The 16573-nt window shown below is 37.2% G+C and overlaps 1 protein-coding gene across 1 annotated transcript in view; it reads right to left on the bottom strand.

Moving 5' to 3' along the window:
• The window catches only part of HEPH (hephaestin), a 209323-nt gene extending 197799 nt beyond the window's left edge, over nt 1–11524 (bottom strand). The window contains exons 1-2 of the mRNA XM_007535595.2: nt 11328–11524; nt 7961–8205 (exon numbers count right to left, since the gene is read on the bottom strand). Coding sequence (XP_007535657.2) covers nt 7961–8205; nt 11328–11503 — 421 coding nt within the window. The 5' untranslated portion in view covers nt 11504–11524. The remainder of the gene's footprint in view (nt 1–7960; nt 8206–11327) is intronic.
• Nucleotides 11525–16573: the final 5049 nt, after the last annotated feature.

Consider the following 16573-nt stretch of genomic DNA (forward strand, 5'->3'; position numbering starts at 1 on the left):
ACTTCAATACTTGCTTCAGTTGCCATTGTAATGACTGAGGTTGGATATTCCATTTGTCATAAAGGTATTTAGTACAGTGTTGCTTGTACTCAAGACACAACAACTGAGGAACAACAGAACATAAAAATAAGAAAAACATAAATCAAAAAATGGGTGGATCAAAAACAAATAAAACTGCTACTCCAATGAATGAAGACAAGAGCCCAGAAGAAACTACAAATCAGCCAGAAGTAACCAGGGATAAGAAAAGTATGCAAGCAATAATAAACTTATTAATCACAGAAATGAAAACAACATTGGAGGAACGGAATGGCAGTATTAGGAAAACAACAGTTGAGACCCCAAGAAAAATACTGATTATCTTGAGGCAATTAGAGAACTGAAAGCTGAAATAGCTGAACTGAAGAAAGAAGCTGAGGGAAGGGAAAGCAGAAAAACAAACAGAAGCAGAAAACAGAATTAGTCAGACAGAGGATGAGTTAGAGAAAACTAAGAAGGTTTGAAAGAGTTCAAAAAGAGATTGAGAGACACTGAAAACAACAACAGAGACATATGGGATGATCTCAAAATAAGTAACATTCGTATAATTGGCCTTCCAGAGGAAGAAAGAGAGGAAGGGGAAGCAAACATTCTAGAGGAAATAATAGGAGAAAACTTCCCAGACCTGAATAACAGAAAGGACATCAAGATTCAAGAGCCATAGAGAGTTCCAAAAAGAATCGACCCAGGCCTGAAGACACCAAGACACATCATAGTAACAATGAGAAGGAGTAAGGATAAAGAAAGGATCCTAAAGGCTGCAAGAGAGAAACAAAAAATCACATACAGGGGAAACCCATAAGATTATCTGATGACTTCTCCACTCAAACTCTAAAAGCTAGAAGAGAATGGCAAGATATCTATAGAGCCCTGAATGAAAAAGGGTTTCAACCAAGGATAATATATCCTGCTAGAGTTTCATTCAAACTAGATGGAGGGATCAAAACCTTCTAAGACAAACAACAGTTAAAGGAGACAACCGTCACCAAATCAGCCCTGAAAGAGGTTCTAAAAGACATTTTATAAACAAGAACATCAGTATAATACTTGCAATATATCACAGCAAACAAAAAAATTTTGAACAATGGCACTATAATACATTAAATCCATAATATCAATAAATGTCAATGGCTTAAACTCACCCATCAAAAGGCACAGAGTGGGGGGATGGATCAGAAAACATAACCCAACCATATGCTGCTTGCAAGAATCCCATCTGACACAACAAGATAAACACAGACTTAAAGTGAAAGGATGGAAAACCATCATACAGGCTAATGGACCACAAAAAAGGCAGGAATGGCCATTCTCATCTCAGACACAATAGATTTTAAATTAAATAAAGTAATAAAAGATAGGCAAGGTCATTACATAATGATTAGAGGATCAACCAGCCAAGAAGACTTAACAATTATTAACATCTATGCACCCAATGAGCGAAAATCTAAATATATCAAGCACCTACTGAAAGAATTTCAAAAATACATCAATAGTAATACAATAAAGGTGGGAGACTTCAATACCTCACTCTCACACTTAGATCAACAAAGCATACAACAAAGATACAAGAGAATTAAATGAAGAGATTGACAGACTAGACCTCTTGGACATTTTCAGAGTCCTTCACCCCAAAAAACTGGCATACACCTTTTTTTCAAATCCACAAAACACATACTCAAGGATAGACCACGTTAGGCCACAAAGACAGCATCAATAAATTCAAGAACAATGAAATCATCCCGAGTAGCTTCTCAGACCACATTGGAGTAAAACTAACATTTGACAAGTAACAGACAATTATTAAAAGTCACAGAACTTGGAAACTAAACAACATGTTGCTTAAGAACCACTGGATCAGAGATTCACTCAAGCAGAAAATTCAAATGTTCCTGGAAACAAATGAAAATGAAGACACAACCTATCAAAATATTTGGGACACAACTAAAGCAGTACTGAGAGGGAAACTTATAGCCATACATATTAAACACCAAGAAGAAGCTCAAATGGACGACCTTACTGCACACCTCAAGGACTTAGAGGAATAGGAACAAAGGAACCCTAAAGAAACCAGAACGACAGAAATCACTAAATTAGAGCAGAAATAAACAACATTGAAAATAAGAGAACCATACAAAAGATCAATGAAGCCAAATGCTGGTTCTTTGAAATATTAAACAAAATTGACAAACCCCTAGCCAGACTCACCAAACAAAAAAGAGAGAAGACTCAAATTAATAGAATTGTAAACGATGGAGGAGTTATCACAACTGACACCACAGAAATCGAGAATCATGAGAAACTTCTATGACGAACTATATGCCACCAAGCTAGAGAATCTGGAAGAAATGGAACAATTCCTAGAAACATATGCCCTTCAAAAACTGAACCAAGAAGAACTACAAGATCTAAATGCACCAATCACAGACAAAGAAATTGAAACCGTTATTAAGAACCTCCCCAACAACAAAAGTCCTGGACCAGACGGCTTCACAAACAAATTCTACAGAACTTTCAGGAAACAGTTAGTACCAATACTTCTTAAGTTTTTCCATAAGATTGAAGAAACAGGAATATTCCCTTCCACCTTCTTTCTATGAAGCCTACGTCACCCTGATAACAAAAGCTGATAGGGACACAACAAAAAAGGAAAACTACAGACCAGTATCTCTGATGAACATAGATGCCAAAATATTAAACAAGATCTTGGCCAACCGGATACAACAGCATATCAAAAAGATTGTTCATCACGACCAAGTGGGATTCATCCCAGGAACGCAAGGCTGCTTCAACATCCATAAGTCAATCAATGTCATTCACCACATCAATAAAAGCAAAGCCAAAAACCACATGATTATCTCAATAGATGCAGAGAAAGCCTTTGACAAAATTCAACACCCATTCATGCTCAAAACTCTACAAAGAATGGGAATAGATGGGAAATTCCTCAAGATAGTGGAGTCTATATAGCAAAACTAGAGCCAACACCATACTCAATGGACAGAAGCTGAAAGCATTCCCCCTCAGATCAGGGACTAGACAGGGCTGTCCATATTCACCATTACTCTTCAACATAGTATTAGAAGTTCTTGCCATAGTAATCAGGCAAAAGAAAGAAATCAAAGGAATACAGATTGGAAGGGAAGAGGTCAAGCTCTAACTATTTGCAGGTGATATGATAGTATACATAGAAAAACCTAAAGAATCCAGCAGAAAACTACTGCTGGATTAGAAGTTATTCGGCAATATAGCAAGGTATCAAGCTACAAAATCAGTGTACAAAAATCAGTGGCATTTCTTTATGCAAACACTAAATCTGAAGAAGAAGAAGACATCTAGAAATCACTCCCATTTAATGTTTCAGCAAAATCAATCAAAAACCTAGGAATAAAGTTGACCAAAGAAGTGAAAGACTTAAATACTGAAAACTATGAGTTGCTACTCAAGGATATAGAAACTGATACCAAGAAATGGAAAGATTTCCCATGCTCATGGATTGGAAGAATAAATATCATCAAAATGAATAGTCTCCCCAGAGCCATAGACAAATTTAATGCAATACCCATCAAATTTCCACCTAGCTTCTTTAAGAATATAGAACAAACACTACAATCATTTATCTGGAACCTGAAAACACCTAGAATTGCCAAAACCATCTTGAGGAAAAGAGGAAAAATGAAGTTAGATTTACATTTTTGAACAAAAAAGGGTCTTGTGAATGTGCAGTTTTATTGTTCCTGGGTCACTTTTTATTCAAATAAAGAAATATAGAGGAAAAAACACTACTGTTTTCCCCAGTGTTATGGCACATTCACTTGGTACAGAGACTCAAACCTGAGTCATGTCCATGGCAAGGTAGATACCCTATCAGTGAAGTATTCTTCTATACTTAAATGATGTATTTCTAAGGTCCAGAAAAGTATTCTTCACAAACTTAGAAGGATAATATCTAGGCAAATAACCCCAGGTCTCGCTCATAGCAACAGTATGTAGAAAAGTAGTGGACAAGAAGAAACATTATTAAAATGGCCATTCTACCAAAAGCCATATATAATTTTAATGTAATACCTATCAAAATTCCAGTGACATTTATAAAGCAAATGGAACAATTTGAACAAAAATTTGCATGGAACCACAAAATGCCATAAATTGCCAAAGCACTTCTGAGCAAAAAGGAACAAAATACATAGGTATTCATCTTCCCAACTTCAGTTTATACTACAAAGCAATAGTAATCAAAAGAGCATGGAACTGGAATAAACATGAACACTTGATCAATGAAGCAGAAGTAAAATCCCAGAAATGAGTGCACACATATGAAACATATTACAAAAGGGTCAAAACCATTCAAAGGGATAAAGAAGGTCTCTTCAGGGAGTCGGGCTGTAGTGCAGCGGGTTAAGCGCAGGTGGCGCAAAGCACAAGGACCGGCATAAGGATCCCGGTTCGAACCCCGGCTCCCCACCTGCAGGGGAGTCGCTTCACAGGTGGTGAAGCAGGTCTGTAGGTGTCTATCTTTCTCTCCTCCTCTCTGTCTTCCCCTCCTCTCTCCATTTCTCTCTGTCCTATCCAACAACAACAACAATAAAACAACAAGGGCAACAAAAGGTAATAAATAAATAAAATAAATATTTTAAAAAAGGGTCTCTTCAGCATATGATGCTAGGATAATTGGAGAGCCACATTTAGAAAAGTGAAACTAGACCACCATCAAGATCAAATAAAAATGGATTAAGGATCTAAATATTAGACCAGAAACTCTAAAATTTATAGAAAAGAATACTGGTAAAACATTGCAGGACTTTCACATCAATGATATATTTGAAGACTCAACTTCCTGGGGATGGGAAATTAAAGCAAGAGTAAATAAATGGAAGTACATGAAATTGAAAAGCTTCTGCACATCAAAAGCAAACTACAAAAGGACAACCAGGCACCTAAATAAATGGGAGAAAATATTTGCACATTACTCATCAGACAAGTGACTGATATCAAACATCTACAGATCTACAAAAGAATAAAAAATAACTAAACAAAAAGTCATCCAAAGAACTGAAGAATATTTTCTAAAGAAGAAATGCACATGGCACACATATAAATGAAGAAATGCTCCACTTCATTTATCATTAGAAAATGCAAATTAGGGCATCAAAGTAAAAACCCTGTGGTGAGAGGTAGACATGCAGCTTCCTGGGCCAGTGGGGGGTGGGAGTGAGTGGGAGGGATGGGTTACAGTCTTTTGGTGGTGGGAATGGTGTTTATGTACACTCCTAGCAAAATGTAGACATATAAATCACTAGTTCATTAATATGAGAGGGGGGAAATCAATTGTATGTCTCAAAGTTTTTCAAAACACAAACTGAATCTTTTTAATATATAAGGTGTGTATTTGATATGCGGACTCTCTCAAAAGCCTAGACCAAGTAGATCAGAAGCATCCAATAGCACAGCTATATACAAGATACTGGGTACTGTACAGCAAACCCTAACAAAAGGACTTTTCAAAGTTAACCCAATTACCAAATAATGTGATGATAACATTAACTATCGAGTGTCTTTTTGAACCCTAAGACAGCAGGAACCTCACATCTCCACTATAGAGCCCCTACTTCCCCCAGTCATGGAACCCTTGGATAAGGGCCCACTTTCCCGTATGCCCCTCCCTATCCATATCAAATAATATTGCATCCGCTGATCACAACCTAACCAACGCAATGATTGCCACCTCAACATGTTTCACTTCAGACTGTGTCCAGAGACTTCACGTGTGGAATGATAACCCCTCAGCTTCATTACTCGGGTGAGACCTTTCCTTTCATCTCAGGTGGTTCACTTTCTAACAAAGTCCCAAAACCTAGATATACACCAGTTTCTGTGAGAGAGAGCATATGTTCACAAGTATCCATGAACTACTGCAAAATATATACTTGAAAGCAGAAGTACACTAGAGTTTGCAGTGAGTACCTCCCTAACACTTCCTCTCCACTATTCCAAGCTTTGGGTCCATGATTGCTCAACAATTTGTTTGGCTTCTTATGTTAGCTGTCTTTTCAGTCACCAGGTTCCAGATGCCATCAGGAAGCTGGCCAGGCTTCCTTGGATTGAAGACCCCACCAATGTGTCCTGGAGCTCAGCTTCCCCAGAGACGCACCCTACTAGGGAAAGAGAGAGGCAGACTGGGAGTATGGACCGACCAGTCAACGCCCATGTTCAGCGGAGAAGCAATTACACAAGCCAGACCTTCTACCTTCTGCAACCCACAATGACCCTGGGTCCATGCTCCCAGAGGGATAGAGAATGGGAAAGCTATCAGGGTAGGGGGTGGGATATGGAGATTGGGTGGTGGGAATTGTGTGGAGTTGTACCCCTCCTACCCTATGGTTTTGTTAATTAATCCTTTCTTAAATAAAAAAAAAGAAAGAAAATGCAAATTAAAACTAACACCTGCTCGACAGTGCTGGAAATGACACGTGTTGAAAAGATTGTGGAGAAAAGGGCATCCTGCTACATTGCTAGTGGGAATGCAAACTGGAATGGCCCCTTTAGAAAACTGTACGGAGAGTTGTGAAAGAAATAAAAATGAAGTTATCTAATTGTCCAGCAATGCCACTATTGGACATTTATCCAGTGGATACACTAATTAGAAGAGACATATGCACCCCCTGTGTTCATAGCTGCATTATTTACAATATCCAAAGAGAAGAAACAGTCTAAATGCCTTTCAACAGATGGCTAAAGAAGTTAGGGGATATATATTGCATGGAATATTACTCTGCCATCAAAAAGATGATATTGTCTTTTGGGACAAAATGGATAGATCTGGAGGTGATTATGCTTAGTAAAGTAAGTAAAGATATGTTACTAAAACAAATCAGGTGCTTTGACTTATATGTGGAATATATAAATCTAATTTACATGAACTTGAAAAAAAATTCAAACAAAACAGGAATCTGGTTATCTTTGGGACGTTGGAGGGTGAGAATATAGAAATTTGGTGGTTGAGTGTTACTATACATTGCAGTCTTATAATATTATAACAAATATCAATAGTAAAAATTACTAAAATAAAAGTAGCAGACTTTGGATAAGGGGATATTGCCATTAATACTGCTGCAGAATTGTATCTAGTGCAAAGATATTGAGGTAAATTTAAGAGAGTAGAAAATAATCTCTTTTCAAGTACTCACTTGAGAAAAAAATGAGTAGACAGGTAATTGCAAATTTGCAGCCTAAAGATAACTTAATGATCAGAAGGTTCATTTTTGCCTTTTATGAAAGAGAAAACTGAAGAAAAAGAAATCAAGAGTCACACAGAAAGTGAGTACTTTCTGAATTCCTTCTCTATCCCCCTCGCTCATTATTGTGTCAGTATTATGAAAGGTCATTAGACCTGACATAATGGAAGATACAGATAAATAAATCTAAATACCTCTTAAGAAAAAAAAACTTAACCTTTAAAAAACTGTGACTCATAATGGGGTAGATAGTGTAACTGTTATGCCTAATGCCTAAAGCTCCAATGTCGCAGGTTCGATCCCTCTTACCAGAGCTGAGCAGTGCTCTTGTAATTAAAAATTTTTTAAAATGTAACTCTGGAATACTTTTCCCTTGTATTCACTTTCTAAAGCATGGTGAAATATTTTAGAGAAATGTTAAATTAACTCTTTGTGATGAAATTTACATTGGCTTTTCACATTACTAATGAAAATTTGAGACCCATAAAAGAAAATAAATAAGCAAAAATTTCCCAGAGTTTCACAGGGTATATACGGCAGAGCTGATAACAGTTTCAAGGCACTCTTCCACTATCAGTAAGGAAAGAAAAAAATGTCTTCACTCATTCCCTGTTATCTTTTCTTAGTTGGCATTATAGGAAGAAGTGATAATTTTACAGACAGAATTAGAAAAGAATTGATTGATTTACCTTCTGAGTTCTTCTCATAGAAAACACCGTGTGGGTGGATGGTGTAGGGACGAGTGGCAAAATTCTTCAGGTGAATAATAATAACATCACCCACCTCAGCCCACAACACTGGTCCAAGGAAGCCCAACCAAGCTGGCTGGCTTATTTCATCTGTATATGAGCCATCTCTATATTCCTTGTAGACAGTTTTCTTATAGCTGCTCCCTATTCGATTCTTGCCAGATTTTAGGAAATTGAAAGCTATTCTGGGATAGAAAGAAACAGTCACAATTTCGCCCAAACTTCAATCCTGTGAAGTGTCAGTTTCCATAGAATGCTATTTTTATGGGAGAAAAAAGAAACTGGTTTCATACTAACTAAAATAAGATAGCTTCAGGTTAGAATATAAGAAAATAGAAAATATTAAGTTGAAGGGGGTCACATGGTGGTGCACCTGTTTAAGTGCACATATCACCATGGGCAGGGACCTTATTCGAGCCCCTACTCTTCACCTGCAAGTGAACTGCTTTATGAGCAATGAAGCAGGTCTGCAGGTGTCTGTCTTTTCCTCCCCCTTTCTATCCCCCCTTCTTCTCTCAATTTATCTCTGATCTGTCAAATAAAAATAAAAAGAAAGAGAGAAAGGAAGAGAGAAAAAGAGAGAGAGATAAAGAAAGGAAGGAAGGAAGGAAGGAAGGAAGGAAAGGAAGGAAGGAAGGAAGGAAGAAAAAAAAGAAAGAAAGAAAGAAAGAAAGAAAGAAAGAAAGAAAGAAAGAAAGAAAGAAAAAAGCTGCAGGAAACGGTGAATTTACAGTGCCAGTACCAAACACCAGCAATAACCCTGGTGGAAAATAAGAAAAAAAATAAGTTAAAACATGAAAATTCCGGGGTTGGGCAGTAGCACAGCAGGTTAAGTGCAGGTGGCACAAAGCTTAAGGACCAGCGTAAGAATTCTGGTTGGAGCCCCTGGCTCCCCGCCTGCAGGGGAGTAGTTTCACAGGCGATGAAGCAGGTCTGCCCATGTCTATCGTTTTCTCCCCCTCTTTGTCTTCCCCTCCTCTCTCCATTTCTCTCTGTCCTATACAACAATGACATCAATAACAACAATAATAACAACAACAATAAAACAACAAGGGCAACAAAAGGGAATAAGTAAATAAATATATGAATATTCTGGTATTTTGACTTGCAATTAGCAAAGTAGTTAAGGTCACTTGTTTCAAAGTAAGGATTAATGAATTTAATGCTGATGTTGTCACTGTAAAGTATTAAGGGGTGGTGGACTGGTTAGTGACACACCTGTTTAAACATAAGGACCCAGGTTCAAGCCTCAACCTGGAGGGATGAAGCTTCATAAGCAGTGAACAAGTGCTACCGATGTCTTTTTCTCTCCCTTTCTGACTCTCCTCTCTCAATTTCTCTCTGTCTCTTTCTATCCCTCCTTCCCTCTCGATCTCTCTGTCTCTATCCAATAAATGAATAAATATGTTTTAAATTTTTAATGTTGTTGGGCTTTGAACAAATTGATAAAATTATCTGGACAATTTCTCCATCTGTAAAATACAGATAATCACAATACTAAACACGGATAGTTCTTCTTGAGAAGTAAAAGGTTTGAAAATACATAGAAAATTTCGGATACTACCTGAAAAACAACAAAAGTTTAACATATATTAAATATTGCTGCAGTGACTATAAAACTAAATAAAGAAGTGCTTTAGTGAAAAATACAATAGTTTATTTATTTATTTACTCTTGACCCCAAGTTTAACTGGGGCTTGATACCAGCAGAAAAAAAATCCCACCATTCCCAGCACCCATTTATTGCTTTTTTTTTTTTAAAGTTAATTCTATTGTATTTGTGATAGGACAGGGAGAAATTGAGAGGATAGAGGAATATGGGGAGAAAGAAAGACAGACACGTGCAGACCTGCTTCACCACTGTGAGTGTCCCTTCCATTGCAGGTTGGGAGCAGGGGCTTGAACCCTAGTCCTTGTGCTTATTAATGGGGGTGCTTAACCAGGTGTGCCAACAAGAAGCCCTAACAACAGCTTTTTTTACTTTAAAACATTTTATTTTTTTATTTATTTTATTTTTATATTTATTTTCCCTTTTGTTTTCCTTGTTATTTTTATTGTTGTAGTTATTATTGTTGTTATTGATGTTGTCATTGTTAGATAGGATAGACAGAAATGAAGAGAGAAGGGGAAGACAGAGAGGGGAAAAGAAGGACATCTGCAGACCTGCCTCACTACCTGTGAAGCGACTCTCCTGCAGGTGGGGAGCCAGGGGCTCAAACCGGGATCTTTAGGCTGGTTTTTGTGTTTTGCGCCACGTACACTTAACCCACTGCATTACTGCCCGACTCCATTAAAACATTTTTATTACTTTAATTATTTTTAGAGCTTTGATTGAGATGTTACAGTCAACTTGAGAAAACTGACACTTTGGAAAGATGAAATTATTCATGATCACTAAAGATATTCTAAAGCATTCATTTTATTTTCAGATAGATATTTGTTGAGCACCTGGGTGTTAAGATCAATAAATCTTGTAGAATCTATAATTGGTAGAAAAGAAATCATGTAGCCTCTATGAGTGCCAGAATGGTGAGGATGTAACTGTATCCACACTAACTAGGCTAAAATTTTAGCTTTTCTATTTATTAGCTGAGGACTTTGCCAAGTTAATTTGATTCACTTAAGCCTCAAATTTCTCATCTCTAAAATATGTTTATTCACACTCATCTCCTACAGTTTTGTGAGATTTCATTTTAATTTTTTAGGGTAGTCAATGACTGCCACCTCTCCAGATTCAAAGGAGGTCTTGAAACTTTACATCAGGCTCAACGTGACACTGTTGACTGGCTACAGAAGAAGGGCAAACGCTAGAAGAAGGGTTAGATCCCTTTCAGTTTGAGACTCGTGAAGCTAATACGTAAATTTCCATTGCAATGTCTTTCACAGAGTGTTTTGTAAGTAGTAACTAACTCTGCCTTACTGTATATACTATATCTGAATGTAGTTTTTCTGTGTGACAACACATTTCCACCACACACATCTTACAAATATAGTTCATATTTTTGTAAAGATAATCAGCTATAATTATAACAGCAATGTGCATATCATCTTAGAATCGAGAGACAATGGTCTTACCAATAAGACCCTAAAAATGCAAACATAGGTCTGAGGAAGATCAAACTCCATGTGGAATTCTGAATGCTCAGTCAACTAGCTGTCTTCTCAGTAAATGTATTATTAGGCATATGGCCCGGAGACATCAGGAATTGACTGTTATCCTAGGAATATGTCTTCAATAAGCTACCTATTGACTTCTAGGGTACCTCCATCTCTATCCACCTCTACTTGTTTTAGAGAATAAGCTTACTTGTCATTGTCCAGAGGCTGGTTTGTGATGACATTCTTTTCATTTGGAGCATAGTTCCACTGTACTTCCTGGATGCCCAAGTAGTAGACCCGAGTAGCTCCATCAGATTTCTGAGAACACAAGGCTTGCAAGAGTAACAGAGTCCAGAGAAGATGGCCTGGTTCCATGGCCAACATCACTCTAGGAAATAATTAAATGGATAGAGCTGCTGGTGTGGAAGAAATAGAACATAACTGGGGAGATAGCATACTGGTGATGAAAAGGACTTTCATGCCTGATGATACTTTGAGGTTCCAGGTTCAGCTAGAACTGAACAATTCTCATCCTCTCTCTCTCTCTCTCTCTCTCTCTCTCTCTCTCTCTCTCGTTTACTCCCTCCCCCACTTCCTCTCTCTTTGATTAGAAATAAACAAATACCAAAAGTTAAAAAAAAGAACAAAGGGACAGTGTTTGTGTGTGTGTGTGTGTGTGTGTGTGTGTGTGTGTGTGTGTGGTCAACGATGGAAAACTTGAGGCATGAGCCAGATGGAGTAACTGAAAAGCAAACTCAAATTCACACTGAATCATACCTTATCAGTTCAATAAGCACTCAGTAAGTTTCTACACATTGAACTCTGGAGGGCAAAGCTTAAAATATATATCCTCTTGTACTGATAATTTTGTATAACTTCCTTCAAAAGGTATATGTAGATCTTATTCCTTTAGAAGAGAGAATATACTCTGACCCAAGAAACAAGAAACAAGCACAGAATCTAAGGATTCTAGGTCACTGACTCACTCTGGACCTGAATGAAGTCAACAGATCTCACTGTGCCCCTGTTTTCACTGTTACAACCTTTGTGAATTATGTTTAAAAATGATAATTTACCAAAGTGTTCATAAATTCTAAGTAGAAATGGCCTAGAATTAATGAATCTCACCTTAAAATGGAATTAGATATAGTGATTATAATGTAAGAACTGCATCTATATTCTAAGATATAAATGTCTGACAAATGTAATGTTTCAGAAGCAAACCAGGCACCAAAGAATATATAGAATTGCTTTTATGTAAAGTACAAAGGTATGCAAACTGAATAGATGCTGTTAGAACCCAGGATAGAGTTTGCCTTCGCGATAGAGATCAAGCAGCTTACAACCTAGGATTCTCTGGAGAGGGTAGGATAACTGGACTGTTCACAGAAAGGGTCAATAAGGGTGGTCAGGGTAACACCAAAAAAGAGTCCTATAACCCATTCTTCAGCTGGAAAACAGAGGCCAAACAGACAAAGAAAGGAAAATCTTTGACTTGACTATTTCTAAACTCACCCTTCCCCCCCCCACCCCCCCAACCAGCTCCTATAGGCTGGCCAGCTCTTGCTAGCAGGCTTCCTGTGGAGCAATTTCTTTACCAACATTCTTGACTCAGCAGGGGTGTTATTCCAAGCCTTTTCCTTTTTCTTTTCATTTTCTTTTTGAAGGGTGGTGGAGTTCTATATGAGTAACAGAATATCTGATCAATCAGGGGCTCAGCCCTGCCTGGGAAAGACTAGCTGGAATGAATATATATATTATAATTGGTTGTCTTTGCTTGGTTTAGGAAGGGGACCAGGCTGGAGCAGTCTAAGCTGCAGACTGACTGTTAGGGTTTTTTACTCTGTATTATTATTATTATTATACATGTGTGTCCCTTTTCCCTTCTCTTCAGGTTGAAAAAAATTAACTGTTGTTGCTTTTTGCATTGACAGGAGACTGGGTATCCTATCCATTGTGGGAGGAACTTGTTTCTCTCACCACTTCCCTCTACCCACCTTTTTCTCTCCTCCTAGCTAATTAAAAAAAAAAAAACTCTTTCCTTTCACTTCTTTTTTTTTTTTTTCCTCCTTCTTCGTCTTCCTTCATTGCTTTCTGAATTCACTGAAACTCTTCTGTGAATTACTTTGTGGGAGAAATCTGACTTGGAGTGTTCTGTGTGTGTGTGTGTGTGTGTGTGTGTGTGTGTGTGTGTATACATCTCTATTCTACATTCTTTTTACCTCTTGCTATCTGTAGAGTTTATAGTGGACATTATATTTGCATAATTGTTTATTCTTGCTTTGCCTTTTTAAATTTCTCTTTTTTAATTTTTATTTTGGTTTTGTTTGTTTGTTTTTCTTGCACTGGAGGTGTTGTTTGGCTAACTAGTATTGTGTGAACTACATCAATCCTTCTGTCAGTTGCTACTGATGTAATTTCTGAGTCTTGTGACTGCATTTGTGAAAAGATTTCAGTACAGCAAACATTATACTCAACAACAACAACAAAAAAAAACTGAAGAACAATAGAACAGAAAAATGCAAACCAGGAGTAGGGCAATAGCACAGCGAGTCAATCACTCATGGTATGAAGTGCACATAAGGATCCTGGTTGGAACCCCCAGCTCCCCACCTGCATGGGAGTCGCTTCACAAGCAGTGAATCGGGTCTGCCAGTGTCTACCATTCTCTCTTCCTCACTGTTTTCCCCTTCTCTCTCCATTTCTCTCTGTCCTATCAAGCAACAACAACATCAATAATAACTAGAACCACAAAAATAGTGGTTAAATCAAGAACAAATAAAACTGCTACTACAATGAATAATAACAGGATCCCAAAAGAAACTCCAGATCAGTCAGAAGTAACCATAGATAAGAAAAGTATACAAGCAATAATAAACACAAAAATTACAGAAATGAAGGCAACTATGGAGGAAAGGGCTATCAGAAATAGGAAAAAAAAGAGAGAGAGAGACCCTTAAGGAAAATACTAGCTTCCTCAAGGTAATCAGAGAACTGAAAGTTGAAATAGCTGAGCTAAAATGTCCATTAGCAGAACAAGCTAATACTATAACTGAACTAAAGAAGGAAGCTGAGGGAAGAGAATGCAGATTAACAGAAGCAAAAGACAGAATTATCCAGACAGAGGATAAGCTAGGGAAAACTAAGACAGATGTAAAAGACCTCAAGAAGAGATTGAGAGACACTAAAAACAACAACAGAGGTATATGGGATGATCTCAAAAAAGAAGTAACATTCTTATAATTGGCCTACCAGAGGATGAAATAAAAGAAAGGGAAGTAAACATCCTAAAGGAAATAATAAAAACAAACTTCCCAGCCCTAAACAACAGAAAGGGCATTAATATTCAAGAGGCCCAGAGAGTCTCAAACAGAATCAACCCAGACCTGAAAACACCAAGAAACATTACAGTTACAATGAAAAGGAGCAAGGATAAAGGATCCTAAAGGCTGCAAGAGAAAAACAAAATGTCACATACAGGGGAAAACCCATAAGACTTCTCCACTATCAGTAGACTTCTCCACTCAAACTCAAAAAAAGAAGAGAATGGAAAGATATTTATAGAGCCCTCAATGAAAAAGGGTTTCAAACAAGGATAGCATGTCCTGCTAGACTGTCATTCAAACTAGATGGGGGGATTAAAATATTCTGACAGGCAACACTTAAAGGAAGCAACAATCACCAAGCCTGCCCTGAAAGAATTTATAAAAGACCTCTATAAAAAAATAAAATCACCAAAATATTGACATAGAGCAAACAAAAAATAGTTGATCAATGTAAGTGCAATACCTTAAATCCATAATGTCAATAAATGTCAATGGCTTAGACTCACCTATTAAAAGACACAGAGTGAGAGGAGTTCTTCACCCCAAGAAACTGGAATACACATTCTTTTCAAATCCACAAAGTATATCCTCAAGGATAGACCACATGTTAGACCACAAAGATAGTATCAACAAATTCAAGAGCACTGAAATCATTTCAAGCATCTTCTCAGGCCACAGTGGAGTAAGCTAACATTCAACAACAAACAGAAAATTACTAAAAGTCACAAATTTTATAAATTCAACAACATAATGCTTAATAACTGCTGTGTCAAAGAGGCACTTAAGCAAGGAATTCAAATATTCCTGCAAAAAAAATGAAAATGAAGACACAAACTATCAAAATATTTGGGACACAGCAAAAGCAGTACTATGAGGAAAAATTAGAGCTATGCAACATTATAGAACAATAAAAGCTCAAATAACCTATTTTACTGCATGCCTTAAGGACTAAGAGTAAGAGGAATAAAGGAATCCAAAAAGATCCAGAAAAACTGAAATCACTAAAATCAAAACAGAAATAAACAACATTGAAAATAAGAGAACCAGACAAAAGACAAATGTAGCCAAATGTTGGTTCTTTAAAAAATTAAACAAAATTGAAAAACCACTAGACAGACTCACTAAAAAAGGGGGGGTGGCTCAAATAAATAGAATTGTAAATGATAGAGGAGATATCACAAGTGACACCACAGAAATCCAGAAAATCATGTGAAACTTTTACAAAGAACCATATGCCACAAACCTAGAGAATCTGGAAGAAATGGAGGAATTCATCAAAGCATATAACCTTCCAAAACTGAACCAGGAAGAACTACAGAACCTAAATGAACCAATCACAGACAAAGAAATTTAAAGAGTTATTAAGAGTCAACAACAACAGTCCTAGACCAGATGGCTTTAAAAATGAATTCTGGGGAGTCAGGCGGTAGTGTAGTGTGTTAAGCATACATGGCACAAAGCACAAAAGACCAGTAAGGAACCCGATTAGAGTCCTGGGCTCACCACCTGCAGGGGAGTTGCTTCACAGGTGGTGAAGCAGGTCTGCTGGTGTCTATCTTTCTTTCCCCCTCTCTGTTTTCCCCACCTCTCTCTGTTTCTCTCTTTCCTATCTAACAATGACAACAACAACAATAACTACAAAAATTATAAGGGCAATAAAAGGTAAAATAAATAAGTACATATAAAAATTAAAAAATAATAAAAATGAGTTCTACAAAACCTTCAGGAAACAGTGAATGCCTATACTTCTAAAGCTCTTGCAAAAATATCAAAGGAACAGAAAAACTCCCCTCCATCTTCTGTGAAGTAAACATCACCCTAATACCAAAAGCAGATAGAGACACAACAAAAAAGGAAAACTACAGACCAATATCCCTGTTCAACATAGATGCCAAAATATTGAACAAGATCCTGGCCAACTGGTTACAGCAGTATATCAAAAAGATTGTTCAAAACGACCAAGTGGGATTTATCCCAGGAATGTAAGGCTGGTTTAGTATACGTAAGTCAATCAACAACATTCTCCACATCAACAAAAGCAAAACCAAACACCACATCTCTGCATCTCAGTAGATGCATCTCAGTAGATGCATCTCAGTAGATGCAGAGAAAGCATTTGACAAAATCC

The sequence above is a fragment of the Erinaceus europaeus genome, chromosome X, assembly GCF_950295315.1.
Source record: "Erinaceus europaeus chromosome X, mEriEur2.1, whole genome shotgun sequence".
Lineage (NCBI taxonomy): Eukaryota > Metazoa > Chordata > Mammalia > Eulipotyphla > Erinaceidae > Erinaceus > Erinaceus europaeus.